General features: G+C 32.5%; 1 protein-coding gene across 1 annotated transcript; it reads left to right on the forward strand.

Annotated features, from left to right (window-relative positions):
- Nucleotides 1-577: 577 nt before the first annotated feature.
- On the forward strand, nt 578-4,380 carry LOC137813634 (zinc finger protein CONSTANS-LIKE 15-like). Its single transcript, XM_068615985.1, has 4 exons — nt 578-1,447; nt 2,484-2,624; nt 3,528-3,787; nt 4,099-4,380. The coding sequence occupies exons 1-4, from the start codon at nt 839-841 to the stop codon at nt 4,196-4,198; spliced, it is 1,110 nt and encodes a 369-aa protein (XP_068472086.1). The 5' UTR covers nt 578-838; the 3' UTR covers nt 4,199-4,380.
- The last annotated feature ends 12,655 nt before the right edge of the window (nt 4,381-17,035 follow it).

A 17,035-nucleotide genomic window follows, 5' to 3' on the forward strand; every position in this document is an offset into this window, starting at 1 on the left:
GAATATCTACTTGTGATACTTGAAATCAGTTGAGAAAAGTCAAATTTTAAACATAAAATAATGTAGAATTAACTAAAACTTATATAATATACCTAGTTTTATTATGAACAACTCAATTCTAAATATTGTAGTTAGAAGCCTAAGAATCATACTATGCTGCTTTTAGTTGTATACTTAAATATCATGTTAATGTTTAAAGTCAGTCAGTAACTAACGATCATGCATGAATCTTAGGACTATTTTAAGGTTGATTTATAAAAATTGAAATATATTTATATTTCTGAAAATATATTAAAAAGTGTGTATGATATTTTTTAACCATATTTTATTTATGGATGTGTAAACAAGTATAAATGAATAAATAATTTATGAAAAAAGATCTTTATTTAACAACTTTTTGTTGTAAAATGTTGAATAAAATAAAAATAGATGTGGTTTTAATATTTAAAGCGAAGGAAATGAAGGAGGAGGAAGATGAAGTGGAATGGGCCGGCCCAGTGCGGAAGAAGAGGAACGGGCGCCCGAGCCAGATGTTATCGGAAACAAAAGGTAATGGAAAGAGGGAAGTTTGCAGAGGAAAGGAGGTGCAAAAAGAGGTGGCGCACGCACATGCATGAAACACACTCACTTAGACTCGCACTCAACACTCAACACTCAACAGTCACACTAACACATCACACATAAAAAGTGATCAAATATCTTTCCATTCCACCTCCTCGGTGTCCCCACCATCCCTCACTTGAGATTGCGTCTCCACCTTCCCCATGCTTATCATGTGCTCCTCCTCCCTTCGCTAACACAAACCAAAACAACAACCCTTCTCTCTAACTAACCAACCATGTTGCCCTGCGATTACTGCCACTCCAAACCCGCCTTACTCTTCTGCCGACCCGACTCCGCCAAACTCTGTCTCCTCTGCGACCACCACGTCCACACCGCTAACGCCCTCTCCCTCAAGCACGTCCGCTTCCAGATTTGCGCCAACTGCGACACCGCCGCCACCGTCCGCTGCTCCGCCCACAATCTCCTCCTCTGTCACACCTGCGACCTCGACGCTCACGCCAACGCCCCCGCTTCCCTCCACCACCGCCACCGCCTCCACGGCTTCTCTGGCTGCCCCTCCCTCCCCGAGATGGCCTCCGCCCTCGGCCTCGATTTGCGGCCCCGCCACTCCAACTGCCGCGACGAGGTCTACGAGCAGGTCCTCGAAGTCGCGCGCAGGAGGAACGAGAACGAGTTTCTGTGCGCTGAGACCGGGGAATTCAGGTTCGACTCCGAAAACGACGTCGTCGATGAGATGTTGCTGCAGCAGACGCCGTTCACGTCCTTGCTCGGGATGCCCGATTCCCAATCTGAATTTGACGCCGCCAAAAGTAACGATAACGGTTACGGAGGCCAAGCAGGAGATCTTCACTGGAGTTTTGATCCCAACTATCAGTCTCCTCAGGTTTCCATTTTACCTTCCAAATTTTACTGAATGAAAAGAAAATGTATATTCAAACACATTATACATACAGAGTGCATTGAACACAAGGGAGTTTCAATTTTACTCAAGTGAGAGTCATTCACTATTAGCTACGGAATTTTATAAGGGATTTTTTTTATTAGATATAATGAAAGAGTGCATAGTTATGCTTCATCTCAGCTTTGGGATACGGTAGAGCATGTCCATGAAGAAACAGTTATGATTGATCTTGATGAGAACAAAATGGTTTTTTTAAACTTCTTAAAAGGTAGTCTTTGGATAATGGTTGATATTTAGAATATATTTACAATAATAAATTAAAATTTTCGACTTGCTGGTGACTAATTTCCATCACGAAACAGAATTTGAAGCCATTTTTAAGGAACCAATGAGTTATGGGTGACTTGAGACGTAGTTGTTTCATATTACTTAATGGTCTTTTAGTTTCAATTTGAATTCTAATAAATATTAGGATGGGAAACATGGTTACTTTTTTAATTCAATTAATAGCTTAATTTTGTGATTATATATATATATATTGTTTTTTTTTTGCAAATTTGATTACACAATTGCAATGTGGCATAATTACTGGCTTCTAGTTAGAGGTAGAAGGTTGATTGTCTGTATGCCATCTTGCATTGTCATTTTGGTAACTATCTTTTGTTTTCTTTTCACATGATTGAGGAAATCTAAGTGGGTACAAGCAGTTTCCTTTTCACATTGACATCATTCCTGTTTGCGAACTATTTCTCAGATAAAATAATTGTTTTGTTTCAGCAATCTGAAAAAAAAAAATGTTGTTTTTTGCTAAATAAGCAGATTAGGCACACTTTAAAAAAGTCTTCGAGTTCTTATCTTTGCCCGGTAGTTATGTCCGTTTTATGTAACACTGTGCAGTTGAATTATGGTGAACTGGTTCAATCAAAATCCGCACGTTTAAATTTTAAATATGGAAGAGTTGGCTTGGACGTGAAACTTATGCCATAATTAGTGCTTATTTTTTTATTCTTATATGCAGGTGTGGGATTTTCAATTACAGAAATCAAGAGGTTGTGATGAACCAAGAGTGGTGACATTTGATGGTCTAGAAGTTCCAAAATCATTTCAGGATGTGCACAATATGAATTACTCGACTGGTGATGATATTCTATCAAGAAATGTAAGCCATTACTTGTGCTGAATGATTTTCAATTTTGCCATGTGTGCTTTTAAGCTTGATGTATTGCAAGTTAATGGAGTTTGACACCAGATTATAAAATTTGCTCGCATAGATTAATGAGCTTTCTGATTTAAGACATGCAGTTTACAAATTACAGGCTTGTTCAATTCAAGAAGTTATAATCTGCTGTTATTGTAGTGTGAGAGTCATTGGATTGCAACTGTTTATGGGAGTGTGATGAAATGATTTTGAATGGGTGATGCAGTTGATTGGGCTATCTAAGGAGGTTGATGGAGTATGCAAATGCTATATAGGGTTCTTTGTCTTCCAATCATTTTGAGAAATATGTGAGGTTCTGACACACCTTAATTATAGTGAACCTGTGGATTTCTTTTTTTGAAAGAAATCAATGTTGAAAAAAAGTTGCAGTAGAAGTGGGTTAGTAGCTTTGAACTCTGAACGTACTGACAAAACTGTGGGCCTTCATTGCTTTTGATTTAGTGTACAGACTTCACATGGGGAGGGACAATAGACGACGGAAAGATTTAATTGCTAAAGATGCAGAGTCTTCCAACTTTATTTGTCTGTATTTAAACTTTAACAGCTGCATCCATATCATTTAAAATCCGCAGATGGAATCATCATACTTCTCATTCCCAAGTGCCAGATGATGCGTAGAGTATATGATAGTATGTAACAACCACTATTTCCATGTTTCACATGGGTGCTTTCTACAATTTATTGTGTTATGAACTGTTACGCAATGATTGCAGTAAAGTCCCATTATGATTTGGCCTTTCTCATTCATTGTTTGTCAGATATTTCTATTTCTTGCTTAGTTTAACCTTTTAATCTGTGGAGAACCAGTAAATAATAAACTGTTGATCCTTACAAAAATTGCAGAACCAATCGGATCAGTCATCATCAAGCCACGCAAAGAAGAAAGAAGAAAGCAACAAGGAAGCTAGAGGTGGGTTATCAACAGAGTCCAAATTGTTAGAATCCATACCGTATAGTGCCACCAACAACGTGGTAGTCATGGAGAATCTAGTGGGTGGGAATGCAAATGTTAGCACCTTACAAGCCAGGGTTAGCTTGGAAGAGTTGGCTAAGAATAGAGGTGATGCCATGTTACGCTACAAAGAGAAGAAGAAATCTCGAAGGTATATTTCCTTTTTATATGAAGGAAATAGTGTATGCATTTTTTTATCGTCTAATTACAAATTGGTATACATGTTAATTTTGTTGACTTTCATAATTAGTTTAAAAGCCATACGTACCATGATTCATATTTAATTCACAATGTGTAAAAGGTTCTTACAATGATAAAAATTAAACTCTTTAAATTTTGACACAAGTAGCAAATGCAAGTGAGCATATGTTCAGAAACCTATATATGCAGTTGATTTAATTTTGAGAAAGATGGTATTAGTTTGATCTTTATTTAAAAGTTGCTGCATCATACTCTGCACAGGTATGATAAGCACATTCGCTATGAATCAAGAAAGGCCAGGGCTGATACTAGAAAGAGGGTGAGAGGGAGATTTGTGAAGGCAAATGAGATTCAAGCGTGATGAGTGCCTTTTCAGAAATCTCATCGGAGTTCAATGCTCTTGTGTGTATATACATAAGTTGCACTATCAGAAATATGGATATATTCTAGTTTTCATGAACTCCCTCAGCTGAGCATTGATTGGTTGGTTGATTTGAATCATTTTTGGTAGATGATTTATTTCAATTTTTATTTGTTCCGTTATGTGGGAATATATATTTCGTGAGATTGTCACATAAGAGAGTGATATATAAGGGACACACCAACATGAATTAGTCCTGTTAAAATTTGTTGAGTGATTGAAGTATCATTCAACACATTTCTCAATATTTCTTAATTAACACACGAATTAGTCCGGTTAAAATTAACACATTTCTTAATTTGTTAAGTGATTGAAGTATCTTTCCACGAAATTAGGTCAGGTGGAAATCTCACATAATAATCTGTTCTCCCACGTCTATTTCCTTAATGCAGCTTAGAAAAAACATGAATTTGAAAATCTCACTTTTCAACACTTATGCGATTGCAACCTCTTACCTATACTATTCTATTCGAACTTTCTAGAAACATGTTTTGTTTTTTCCTTTTTCGGTATGGACCACAGATATTAAAACTCAGGACTTCTATTTATAACAAATATTATTAAGTCGTGGATCTAAATAAAATTGAAAGCTCTTGTTTAGATATTCGTACGAGGTATTCTATATTAATCTATAAAAAAGTTTCTTTAATAAAAAAAATGATATTTTTAACAAATTGTTATTAAATCAAGAGTCAAATAAATGCTTAGATGAACAAACACTAAAAGTACAAAAAAGTATTTATTGAAAAAATTCGGTTTCTTAAACAAATTTCAATATTTTAAACAATTCAGCTCTTGATTTTCCCAAAAGAGAAAAAGCAAACACAGCACTTAAGCCGGTGTAATTTTTTTATTTTCCAACCAATTTCATAATTTTTTGATATTAATTAGCTCCCAGGAGTTAGGATTATACTGAAAATGTTATAATAATTAAAATCACGCTCCAATTAATCACTTTTTTGTTATTAATTTTCACTTTAAGAAAAAAGGAGTTTAACTAAGTAGAATACTATAAAAGCATAAATTGTAGTTTATCTCGTTTATTTGTTTTTTCTTGCATCCTACATTATTTGAAATACCCAAATTACCTTTCATAGTTTTGGGTGATTCTGAATAGGGGTGTTTCGTAATGTTTCTGAAATAGGAAATCTAGAAGAAAAAAAAAACTATTATGGAATAAATATCTTTTGACTTCTGGAATTGGTAAATTTGAAATTCACAAAATGTGTTTTAGAAATATTTTGGAAAGAGTAATCTGAAAGTTATTTTTAAAAGTGGTAAAACTGTATTTTTCAAAAATAATGGGATGCAGGGAGAAATTTGTTGAGGTGTACGAAGAAACATCCCTATAAATTTAACTGTAAGGGTGGTTTCGGATGACCTTGGGCTTGCAACAAAGCTTCGAGGAATAATAGAGGATGGGCAAATTCTCCCTGCATCTTTATAGTTTCTTTTGACACTCCATATTTAAAAAAAAATACTGAAATAGTTCATTTGAATTTTACAATTTGAATGCAAATTTCAAATTTTAAATTCTACAATCCAAAATAAAAAATTTGACAAGAATTTGAAATACAAAATTTATATTTTAAATTGTACAATTTCAAATACAAATTTAAATTATGGATTCCACATTCAAAATATAAATTTTGGTTTGTATTATAAATTGTAAAATCCATAATACATTTTTTCCAAATTCAAATATAAAATACATTGTATTCCAAATTCTAGAATGCATAATACATTTGTATTCTAAATTCTAGAATTCAAAATACATTAAATTTCTTAGACAATGTACGATTGAGAAGGGGAAAATGGGTGCTCGATGAAGAAGAGGATACAGTTATCATTTCTCTTCTTCTATAAAAGTGACGAATAAGGCATGGAGGTGCAAAAAGAATTTCCCTATAGGAGAATTCATGCAAAGTATTGTCAAGTACAAGGTAGAGAAAACTCAGTACAACATGATGATTTAATTAATTCAACCACAAATTTGTTCCAAGAACCAAATTTTTAAACCATTGAATGTATTGCTTGCAAAAAACTTATGATGGTGGATCTTTGCAATGGTAGATCAATGGCTAGTATGAGAGCAAACACTAATAGCCACCATTGGAACAAAACATTTGCCTGGATCCTGCAGTTTGCACTTATTATGTGTACTATTGAAACATTTTGCTTTTAACATCATGCTTGTGCAAAGTGTTGACATTTTCAATTATTCAAGTATTGAAAAACAAATTTGTTAACACAAGTTAATCCATAAAATGATCCACATATCTATCAATTTTGTTTCTTTAAATTATTTTACTTATGGTTGACTAAAATAGCAGTTGACAAACCTAAAAATGTTTTTTTTTTCACTCTAAAAGTAGTTAATGCAACTTTTAATATGGATTTAGTTCCTATAAAGGGAAAGTACAATTTAACTATTAAATAAAAATACTTTTAATTTTTTTGTTAGTAAATAAGTTTGTTCATAAGCCTCAAAACCTAAATCAACAGCATTTTACAAAACTAACTTGGGTAGACTTATAGTAAAGTAGATTGTATTTTTGTTTTACCCATAACCATTTACGTATACTACTAACCCGTGCAATGCATAAGACTTTTTTTTTTTTTTTTTATAGAAATACAACTATATTTTTAGTTTTTAAATAACAATAAAAAATATTTACAAAATTACATTGTTTTGATATATGTAATTAGACCTGTAAAAGCAACATGACTGATAAATCAATTCCTACATATAATAACAAATTTAAAAAGTTACAATGAATAAAATTTATATTTGAGAATCACAATTAAAATGATTAAATATTAAATTTGACACAACTTCTAAATATTAAAAAAATAGAATGAGAGATGATAAAAGAGAATAATGTGTTTTAATGTTGACCATGAAAAGATGTAGTCAACAGTTGTTAATATGATAACACTCAACATTATAAAAAACTATAAACATATATACATATATGTAGGAATGAAGAAGTGAAAAGTTCTAGCTATCTCATTTGAACACATTACACTCTTAAATAAATAGCTTTTGAAATAAGGCAGCAAAGTATCACTTAGAGCATAGCTTACCCTATCTTAAAGGAATTGTATAGAACAAAAGTTTAAATATCTCACCAATAAATAACAACATCGGAAATTTTACCAAAATCGTGTAGTTTTTTTTGAGATTTACGTAAATGGGCAGATTCAAAAAATATTACAAGAATGAGCATTTTTTGGTCAAAGTTGCCAATGGTGTAGGCAACATAAATTAAATTCCTTAACCCTCCTACTTTTCTTCTTTTAATTAAAATTTCAAACCGGATTGACAACTTCAGTTTAAATAAAATTAAACACTGGATTGACAACTTCAATGTATTTTATCTCAATTAAAGTTGTCAATTCAATTGCCAAGTTCACTTGATTTTATTTTTTTAAACAAATGATAATTAATATTTTTAAAAATAAAAATATATAATTAAAAAAGTATTTTATAAATAATACCAAAATTTAATTTTTTTTATTTAAGAAAATGATATATAAAGTTGAATAATTAAAATGAATATTTTTTACAATAATTTTAAATAAATTGGATTAAAAATGATTTGTTTGATAAATTAAAAATATTTAGTATTTTTTAAATATTGTTAAAGTTAAAAATACACTTATAAAAATGTGATATAATTTATGTATAAATTTTTAGATTATATAATATATGAAAGTATAAATTATATAATATGTAAAAAGTAATAATATACATGTATTTATGTAAAATAAGTGTATTAAAAATAAAATAAATTATTCAATATAAGTCATTAAAAGAAGATGATATTAAAATATTTGATGAGAATAACATTACAAAGGATGACTCTACTGTCTAAATGGACAATTTCCTCTGTTGTGACCTTCATTGCGACAGTAAGAACATTTTTTTGTCTTGTTCTGAATTGATTGATCCATTTCATTATGCAAACAAGTTGTAATTGGTCGTCCCGAGTTTTTACGTCGCATGTGGGGTTCTGGTATGAAATTTGGCCCGGTATAAGTAGACCAATAATCCTCGTTTCGAACGGGGTGGAATTCAACTTGATATGCCTTTCTAATCGTGTGGAGGTTGTAAACTTGATCAATGAATATCGTCATTTGTAAATGACAAGAGGAACAAACGACAATAACATGACGACAGGGAAGTCGAAGAGTTTGGAAGTGGTCAAAATCACACCACCAATCATTTAATCTAACTGTATATGATTGAGATCGCCGACCATGTTGGGGGATGGCTAATTCTTGGACATCAAATTCAGAATTTTCTGCATTAAACTTTTCCACAAAACACATAGACGAATCTTGTTGAATTTTTCTAAGTAAGGTTGTGATATCTTCTGAATAATAACGATAGACTCGTTCAACAAACCATGTTTTTATTTTTTCAAAAGTTGCCTTAACCAAAAAGAACGAGCTCCCTTAAGCACGAAGTTAATGCATTCCGCTAGATTTGTGGTCATATGACCATACCTCTTTCCCCCATCATATGCTTGAGTCCATTTCTCTAATGGTATGCGATCTATCTAGGAAAATGCTTGCTTGAAATCAGATCGCATAACTGATAACTTTGTCTGTACTATGGGTTGTTTCATTTCATAAGTTGTCATAAAGAAGTAAATGAAATTAGTTAAATGGTAAAATGTCATAATTATCTGTGAGAGAAGGTAAGGAATGTCATTACCCATGTTAATCAATTGCCGTTTTAGCTCAACATTTTTGAACTTTTTGTTGAAATTCGATGCGATATGGCGTATGCAATACACAAAAAATGAGGCTGTCTCCTTCCCATCCAACTTCTTCGGATTGTAATGCTGAAATTATACCAGTTCCTCTATCAGAAATCATGCACAAATTCGGCTGAGGTGTCACATATTGTCGTAATAATTGGAAGAACCAAATTAAAGCCTCCCGAGTCTCGCCTTCAACAATCGCAAACGCTAATGGAAATATGTTTCGATTCCCATCTTGAGCGGTTGCGGTCAACAATGTTCCATGGTATCTTCCGGTTAGAAATGTCCCATTAACTTGTACAATGGACTTGCAAAAATTGAAACCATTGATACAAGGCTTGAAAGACCAAAACACCCGATCCAACGTGTAACAAGAATTGTCTTTCCGATGTTGGTTATTTTTTTGGGTAGGTTTTTCTCACTTTAAGGTTGTTCTGCTCCAACCATAAAGGAGAGTTTCGCTTGTGGATGATATAGGAAGTCCACTTCTGGTTACTGTATATGGGTTGGGATACCCCTGAAGTATCCCCTTTAATTTTATTTATTCATTGCTGATAAAAAAAAAAAAACAAGAATTGTCTTGAACACCATCAACCATACAAGGAGAAGTAATATACTGTACAATTGTCCCTGGATTGCTTTCTTTTACTACTTCCAACCATCTAGGAAGATCATTGTAGGACTGTTCCCAATCGCCAAATGCCAAAGCAAAAGCTTTCTGTTTTCCCAACCAAGCTTTTCTATACGTGATAGTATAGCCATGCAGATTTTTTATTTATGCAATTAAGCTTTTAATTGGGACGGAAGGGTTTACTTTGACTGAAGTCAACACCATGGACGCAATATGGGTTGAATCCAAATTAACATGGTCTGCCGTAAGATTTGTTGACAAACAAGTATGTTGTGCATCAATTTTTTTTATCTCCCATTGACTTCGGATTTTACTAAAAGATGCACATAATCTCCATTCGCACCCTACATCATGATGTATGCACCGAGCCACATATCTGTATGGCTTTGATTCCACGACAAAAAATTTGTAACCGTTGTCTATGTGGTATCGTTTTATGGCATTCAATGTCGCCTCCTTTGACATGAAAGACATGTGTTCATTGAGTTCACAATTGATGTTATGTCCGGATTGACTGCCAGACGAAATATATTGTGAAGATCTGTTGAACTGATCTTCATCATCCAAATCAAAGTCGTAGTTATCTCCATCTTCACTTATGTCGTCCACGATGTCTGTAATTATTGGTTCTTCATGCTGACTTAGTGACGTTCCACCGACATTCCACGTGTCCATCTGCATTTAAAAAAAAAATGATAAACAAGAATGTTACGGAAAATTTACATTACCTTTACAACTTTCTTTGAACTTTATACTAGAAGGAGAAAATAATATATCTCACAAACCTTGTCCTCAATTTTTTTTACTTGGATGCAGAAATTAAGAGAAGAAAAAGTGTAGAACAAAGAAGGAATGCAAGGCTAGAGAGTTGCATTGTTGTTCCATTATATAACAAATGTTCTGTATGATTACAATATTTTTTATTCATAAGTCAAGTCCTCATGTAATTGTGACAGAAAACCATCACTCCATGCTACACTTGGTTTATTTTTATTTTTTCTAATTTCATAACAAAGAAGATGACTTCACCATTGACAACTTTGAAAGAAGTTGCATTCACCATTGACAACTTATATTAAAAGTTGCCTTCATGGTTGGCAACTTTGGATAGGCACCAAATGAAAAAAGTTCACACACCATTGACAACTTCATTTGCAATTTCGTGCACCACCAAACAATACTTTATTTTGTGTCCAACTTTACGTCATGGCTATAGTTTTCATGGCAGAGATTCGTTTTTCATGGCAGAGATTCTTTTTGAAAATGAAGTTTGAATTCAAAACACTATCCATCTTTGCCATTGTTCCAGAGTGCTTAAGGGTGGCATTCAATCACAAAGGTAAGTTCTCTCTAATATTTTAATTATTTAATTAATTGTAGTAGCAAGCACATGCTAACAAAAATTATCAGTATATTTTAGCTCTCATAAATTGTTTTTGTATTTTCTGTGGATGGATCTGTATATATTTTTGTATTACATGGTGGCATTACTCATGAACCCTTGTTCATTCCAGAAGAAAATTATATCTTGGTTTTGACTAAAATTTAGTTCTATATATATGAGGGAAAATTACGTGTAAAAGAATTTAGTTATAATAATTTAGTTCTAATGTACTAATATCTTTAAATTTATAAACAAAGTTAACTACTTGAAATTTGTTTTAAAAACATTAACAAAACTCAACTAATATTTTTTATTTTCATACAATGTCTTCATTATAGTCAATCAGTAGAAGTATTTTATAAATAATAAGAAATAGAATAAGAATCTCTGATGGAGCAGAGAAAGAGCCAATGGGCAAAAGTGTTATCCATGCTATTCTCCACATGTTATCCATGCGTAGAAAAGAATATGGTTGAATGAATTAAATCACAAAAAAGGTACATGTAATATAGGTTATATTTTACCCTTTCCTTTGGTTCTAGCCTTTAAAACATCAACCATACTGTAACATCAGAAGTGTACGGCCTGGAGATGTACGAAGAAGTGTAGAATGAAGAAGAAGAGTGTTAAGGAGGTGGTGATAGCCATGGTTTGTGGTGAGAGGGAACAAAAGTGAATGAAGTCGCGGAAGACTTATCATGAGTGTTATGTTAGAATTGCATGGAAGGTGAGGAGAAAAGAACATGCACTGTTGTTTGTTAGCGAAAGACCACTGCCTGTCTATTCAGTTCACGGTTTCTTCTTCAGTATAGACCAAAAACGAAAGTGCAAAAGCAAAAAGAAACAAAATCTGTTAATCTTTTATTGGAGAGTTAAAACAAACAAAAAATTAAAGAAAACTGAGAGAGTAAAATATACAGATAACCATTAATTTTTCATTAAATTTAATTATATTTTACCACTTTGAATACTTATATTTTAATAGTTATCCACACACAAACAATATTTAATACTTATACTCTGTTAAAGGAATTTAAAAATGATACTTTAAAACATGAAATTTAATCATTATCAACTTATAAAAAAAGGCAAGTTAATATAATTAATTGATATTAAATATTGATAAACAATTGCTAAAAAATATATTTTTATTTTATTTTTCTTATATTTTTATTGTTTGTACATAATATATTACTTTCAATCAATATTTTTATAATATGTTATACTCAGTACTTTTTAATTAGTATGTGTAAATATCTTTTCGTTATCTTTAATTTAAGAAAATTAATGTTAATTGATAATATCATTTTAATAGGAATTATCTATAAAGGTACTCTAAAAATTGGTTGTATTTTCAGGAATCATTTTATTAGAATTTTATGGCATCTCATCGTCTTCCCGCGAATATGTCTATATTGCGACTCCAAGAGAAACATGTTACTAAATACGTATGAGAAGGTAATGAAAGATTATTGAGACCCAGAAGACATTCAAGTTGGGTACTAAAGCATGAGGATATACTTGACCAACGAGTCAAACGGTTAATTAATCATTCTGGTTTTGGACATTTGTTAAAATTTAAGCACATTGACTTCAACCATGTACTAATTACAACATTAGTGGAAAGATGGAAAACAAATACTCATACCTTTCACTTTCCTCTCTGTGAAACAACTGTTACTTTGGAAGATGTGGAATTAATATTGGGTTTACCTATTGATGGACAGGTTGTCACCGGGATTACTAGTGGTGATTTAGTATCTTTCTTTGACCAGTTGCTCGGATTTATACCACCCTCAACAGCGGTAAAAGGAAATGCAATTAAGTTGTCTTGGCTTAACAACATTTTTCAGGAACTGCCACATAATGCAACCGATGATGTTATTGCTCAACATGCTCGAGCCCACATATTAACACTTATTGGAAGTCTATTGATGCCTGATTCTTCAGGTAGTAAGGTACATTTAATGTATCTATTATTGTTGGCTGACTTGAACAACGTAAGGAATTACAGTTGCGGGTCAACTGTATTGGCTTCTCTGTATCGTGCGCTCGATCACGGAATAGACTTTAATCAAGATAATATTGGAGGTTGCACGCTGCTTTTACAGTGTTGGGCATGAGAACGCCTAACATGCATTTCTCCACAACTTCAACCATTGACCGATGAAGAAGTTCAACAAGGAGTTGGTTTCCCACTCGGTAAAAGGTATGTTATTTTTGTATTAATTTTCGAGATAAGAAAACAAAGTTCTTAATATTTCTTTGCTTACGTTAGGTGGACTCGGAGGATGCATAGGACGCACATAGGAGGAACCACTGTTCCACAAATACGAGCAATATTTGATGGCATTAAAGCTAAAGAGGTTGTGACAAATATATAAACTAACATATCATTTTAACTAAATATTTCATATTACTGATGTTTCAAACATTTATTTACAATTTCTTTGGACTCCATATCGAGTGGAATACGTTAGGCGCTTGATCACTATTGAGGTTTCCCCAACTGCACGGGCTGTAGTTCCTCTCATATGTTTTGCAACTGTTGAATTTCATTAGGTTGATAGGGTTATGCGTCAATTTGGATTTCGACAGAGCATTCCAAGTGATCCATTCAACCTTGATCAACTTCACAAAGAGGATATGAGAGGACAAACTGATCGATACTGGCCACAATATCATGCCACATGGATAACTATGTGGAATGACTGTCATAATCATCTAATTCACGGAAATCAGTTTAACGGAAATGGCCATTTGCATGACAACTCAACATACATGCAATGGTACATCAACCATATTATCCGCTACATCACGCCTATACCGTCATCGTCTAATGATGATGTAAGTTCAATTACAAAATTATTTATTATTCTTCATTCACTCATCCAAAATTAACACATATTTTCAAAACAGTATGATATGCCACATGAGACTACACAACCACACTATCAACATCATGTCGGGTCTTCTTCTCAAGTTCAATCATTTGAACAACAATCTTTTCGTCCACCAGGTGTTCAACCGACCCAGTTGTTCGGATATAGGGATCAATCTCACATGTCATTCCATCAACCACCTTTCAACCACTCAACATTTCCATCTCAACAACAATTGTTTGTTGGCCCGTCAAATCCTTTTGCAACCTCTACCATGACCCCCCATCTGCCTACAATCCAATGTCATATATGCAGTATTGTCGACCAACAATGCCTTCACAAGTGTCCGCAAATCAGAGTGATGACAATGAAATTGAAGGCACTGATGATGACATTCCACCTCCGCCCCCTCCTACCCTTCGGTCCGAACAACAGCCACAAGGACGACCACGAAGACAACGAAGAAGACCACCATGTGGCACATCTTCTCATAGATGACAACTTTTCCTATATTTCTATTTTCTAATAATGTATAATATCATTTTATAAATATTATTTAAACGCTACCCTTTTTATTTATAATTTTATCAACTATAAACGTTATTTCACAAACATAATTTCAAATTTTTAAAAACAACAAAAATATTTTTAATTTTAATAATATTTAAAAAGTACTAAATATTTTACATTTATTACACAACCTATTTTAAATCCAACTTAATTTTAGGTAACTTTGTTTTTTGTGAAAACAAAATTTAGTTTAATTTTTTAATATTAATTATCTATAAAAATACAAATTTTCTCAATATTCTTATTTTTATTCACTTCATGTAAATTTAAATAATTTTTAAATTATTATTATATACATCTTTTAATTTTAAAAAATATTAATTATTTAAAAAAATCAGCTAAACTTGCCAACATAATTGGAAATTTCATTTGAGATAAAATACATTGAAGTTGCCAATCCAGTATTCAATTTTATTTAAACTGAAGTTGTCAATCCAGTATTCAATTTTATTTAAACTGAAGTTGTCAATCCAGTATTCAATCAGGTTGGAAACTTTAATTAAAAAAAGAAAAGTAGAGGGGTTAATGAATTTAATTTATGTTGCCTACACCATTGGTAACTTTGACCAAAAAATGCTCATTCCTGTAATTTTTTCTGAATCTGCCCATTTACGTAAATCTAAAAAAAAAACTACACCATTTTGGTAAAATTTCCTAACAAAATCTATTGAAGCATTTAAATTTTTTTAATATCAAATGTACACCTTGAAATACATTATATTTATTATTGCATTTCATGTCCTATTTGTTTTGAAAACGTTCCAATTATTTAGAAAACAAAACATAATAAAAAAAAGTAAAATAATGAAATACTAAGTTGCTTTTCTTTAGCTGCCACAATTTCAGTGTTGAGCAATATAAAATCTAATGTCAACACATGTCAATTAACACAACAAATGACTCAAGGTAGAATTAAAAAATAGACACAAAAAGAAATTTAAGTCTAAATAACACCAATTAGGAGACCAATAACATATGAAGTAGGAAAAAGAGATTTGTACCTGTCATACTTTCTATGTAACTACTTTAAAAACAAAATAGTATTGTACTGTTATTTAGTCATAACCATTTATGTTTTACCCATAACTATTTATGTATACCATTCTTACACTGAAGTACATTTATCGTTATACATCTTGATGGCAAAGCCCCCAGCCACATACAACAACATAATAAGGAGGATGAAGACCTAAAGGTTATTTATGGATTTATTTGCAAATATGGATCTAATTGGGATTTTGTTTATTTTTTTAGGTCCAATCAAGAGAACAAATCTAGGGTGAAGGAATGTACAAAATATCCAAGAAGACCTCCAACTCATGAAAACATAAACTAGAGCTTTGGTCTGAAGAAAACAAGAAGACTGAGTTTCGGTTGACATTATTTTTGGGCCAAGATTTAGCTTAAATAAATTGTATAAAGTTTTTTAGGATTTTATAGGCCATGTATTGGGCCTAGTAGTATAAAATAATTGGACCAAATATTTGGGCCAAGTAGCATAGATTTTTGGGCTTGTATTTGGGCCAATAGTAAGGTTAAAATGTCTAGGGTATATTAGAGGATGAAAATTACCTTGGCATGGAGCACATGGACGTCCACATGGCAACCTAGGAGTGGAGATGATTTAGCATGGAAGGTGTGAGCTAAACATGGAAAGCATGGGTCCACATGGCACCTTCTCATTGAGGAGTTTTGTTTTGAATTTTCAAATTTTGGCTCCAAAATGTTCAACTCTCTCTCTTATAAATTGAGGTGCTTGGCTCACAAATTAATAAGATCAATTTTATGAGTGTTATGCTGCCAAGTTGTTAGCTTTTTCACTCTCTTGTCTAAACCTCTATAGGTTAGACACCTTTGGTCTTCTCCTTCACCTTTCAAAGTGATATGGCCCAACCAATCACTTTCTCTACTCCTCATGCACCTTCAAGGAATCCATAACTCCATTGGAGCCATCCTTGTTCCATTTCTTCCATCAAACTTCCATCCAATCAATCAACAACTCAAGAAATCAATTTGGAATGAAGGCACACACCATCACATCCGTTCCTAACAACTCCTCTTCTTTTTTACTTGTTGTATAAGTGGACCTTGCACAAAACAACAAACAAATAGATTAGGATATAAAGTTCAAGTGTATACAATTTTAATCTTTTAAAAACTTTAACAATGATTATCTTTTATATATATATATATATATCACATAAGGCATAATAAATTAAATGATTATCCATGACATTTTTCAAAATTTGGCTAGTCTTTCTTGATGTGAGTTCATTTTAGGATTGTTCATTTTATGGTGTGACACTTTCTTAGAGTGAAAACCTTAGGAAAATTCCCACTGGACATTAACTTAACCAAGTGGTTAAGTAGATGTGAAGGTTCATTTCACAAAGGCAAAAGGAAAAGACAATTATAAGGTGAAAATGATGCTAGAAGGTGCGAAATTAAAGAACAAGGAAAAGAAACCAAAATAGAATTACCGAATGGAAACAAAGAAAACCAAACAAGAACATGATACAAAGAGTAAAAATGGAATGA

Source organism: Phaseolus vulgaris, chromosome 1 (assembly GCF_000499845.2).
Source record: "Phaseolus vulgaris cultivar G19833 chromosome 1, P. vulgaris v2.0, whole genome shotgun sequence".
Classification (NCBI taxonomy): domain Eukaryota; kingdom Viridiplantae; phylum Streptophyta; class Magnoliopsida; order Fabales; family Fabaceae; genus Phaseolus; species Phaseolus vulgaris.

Excerpts from the sequence above, each read along its gene's own strand:
- LOC137813634 (XM_068615985.1), top strand. The coding sequence starts at position 839 with ATGTTGCCCTGCGATTACTGCCACTCCAAACCCGCCTTACTCTTCTGC. Across the intron at positions 1,448-2,483 it reads CCAACTATCAGTCTCCTCAG|GTGTGGGATTTTCAATTACA; the intron begins GTTTCCATTTTA and ends TCTTATATGCAG. Across the intron at positions 2,625-3,527 it reads ATGATATTCTATCAAGAAAT|AACCAATCGGATCAGTCATC; the intron begins GTAAGCCATTAC and ends CAAAAATTGCAG.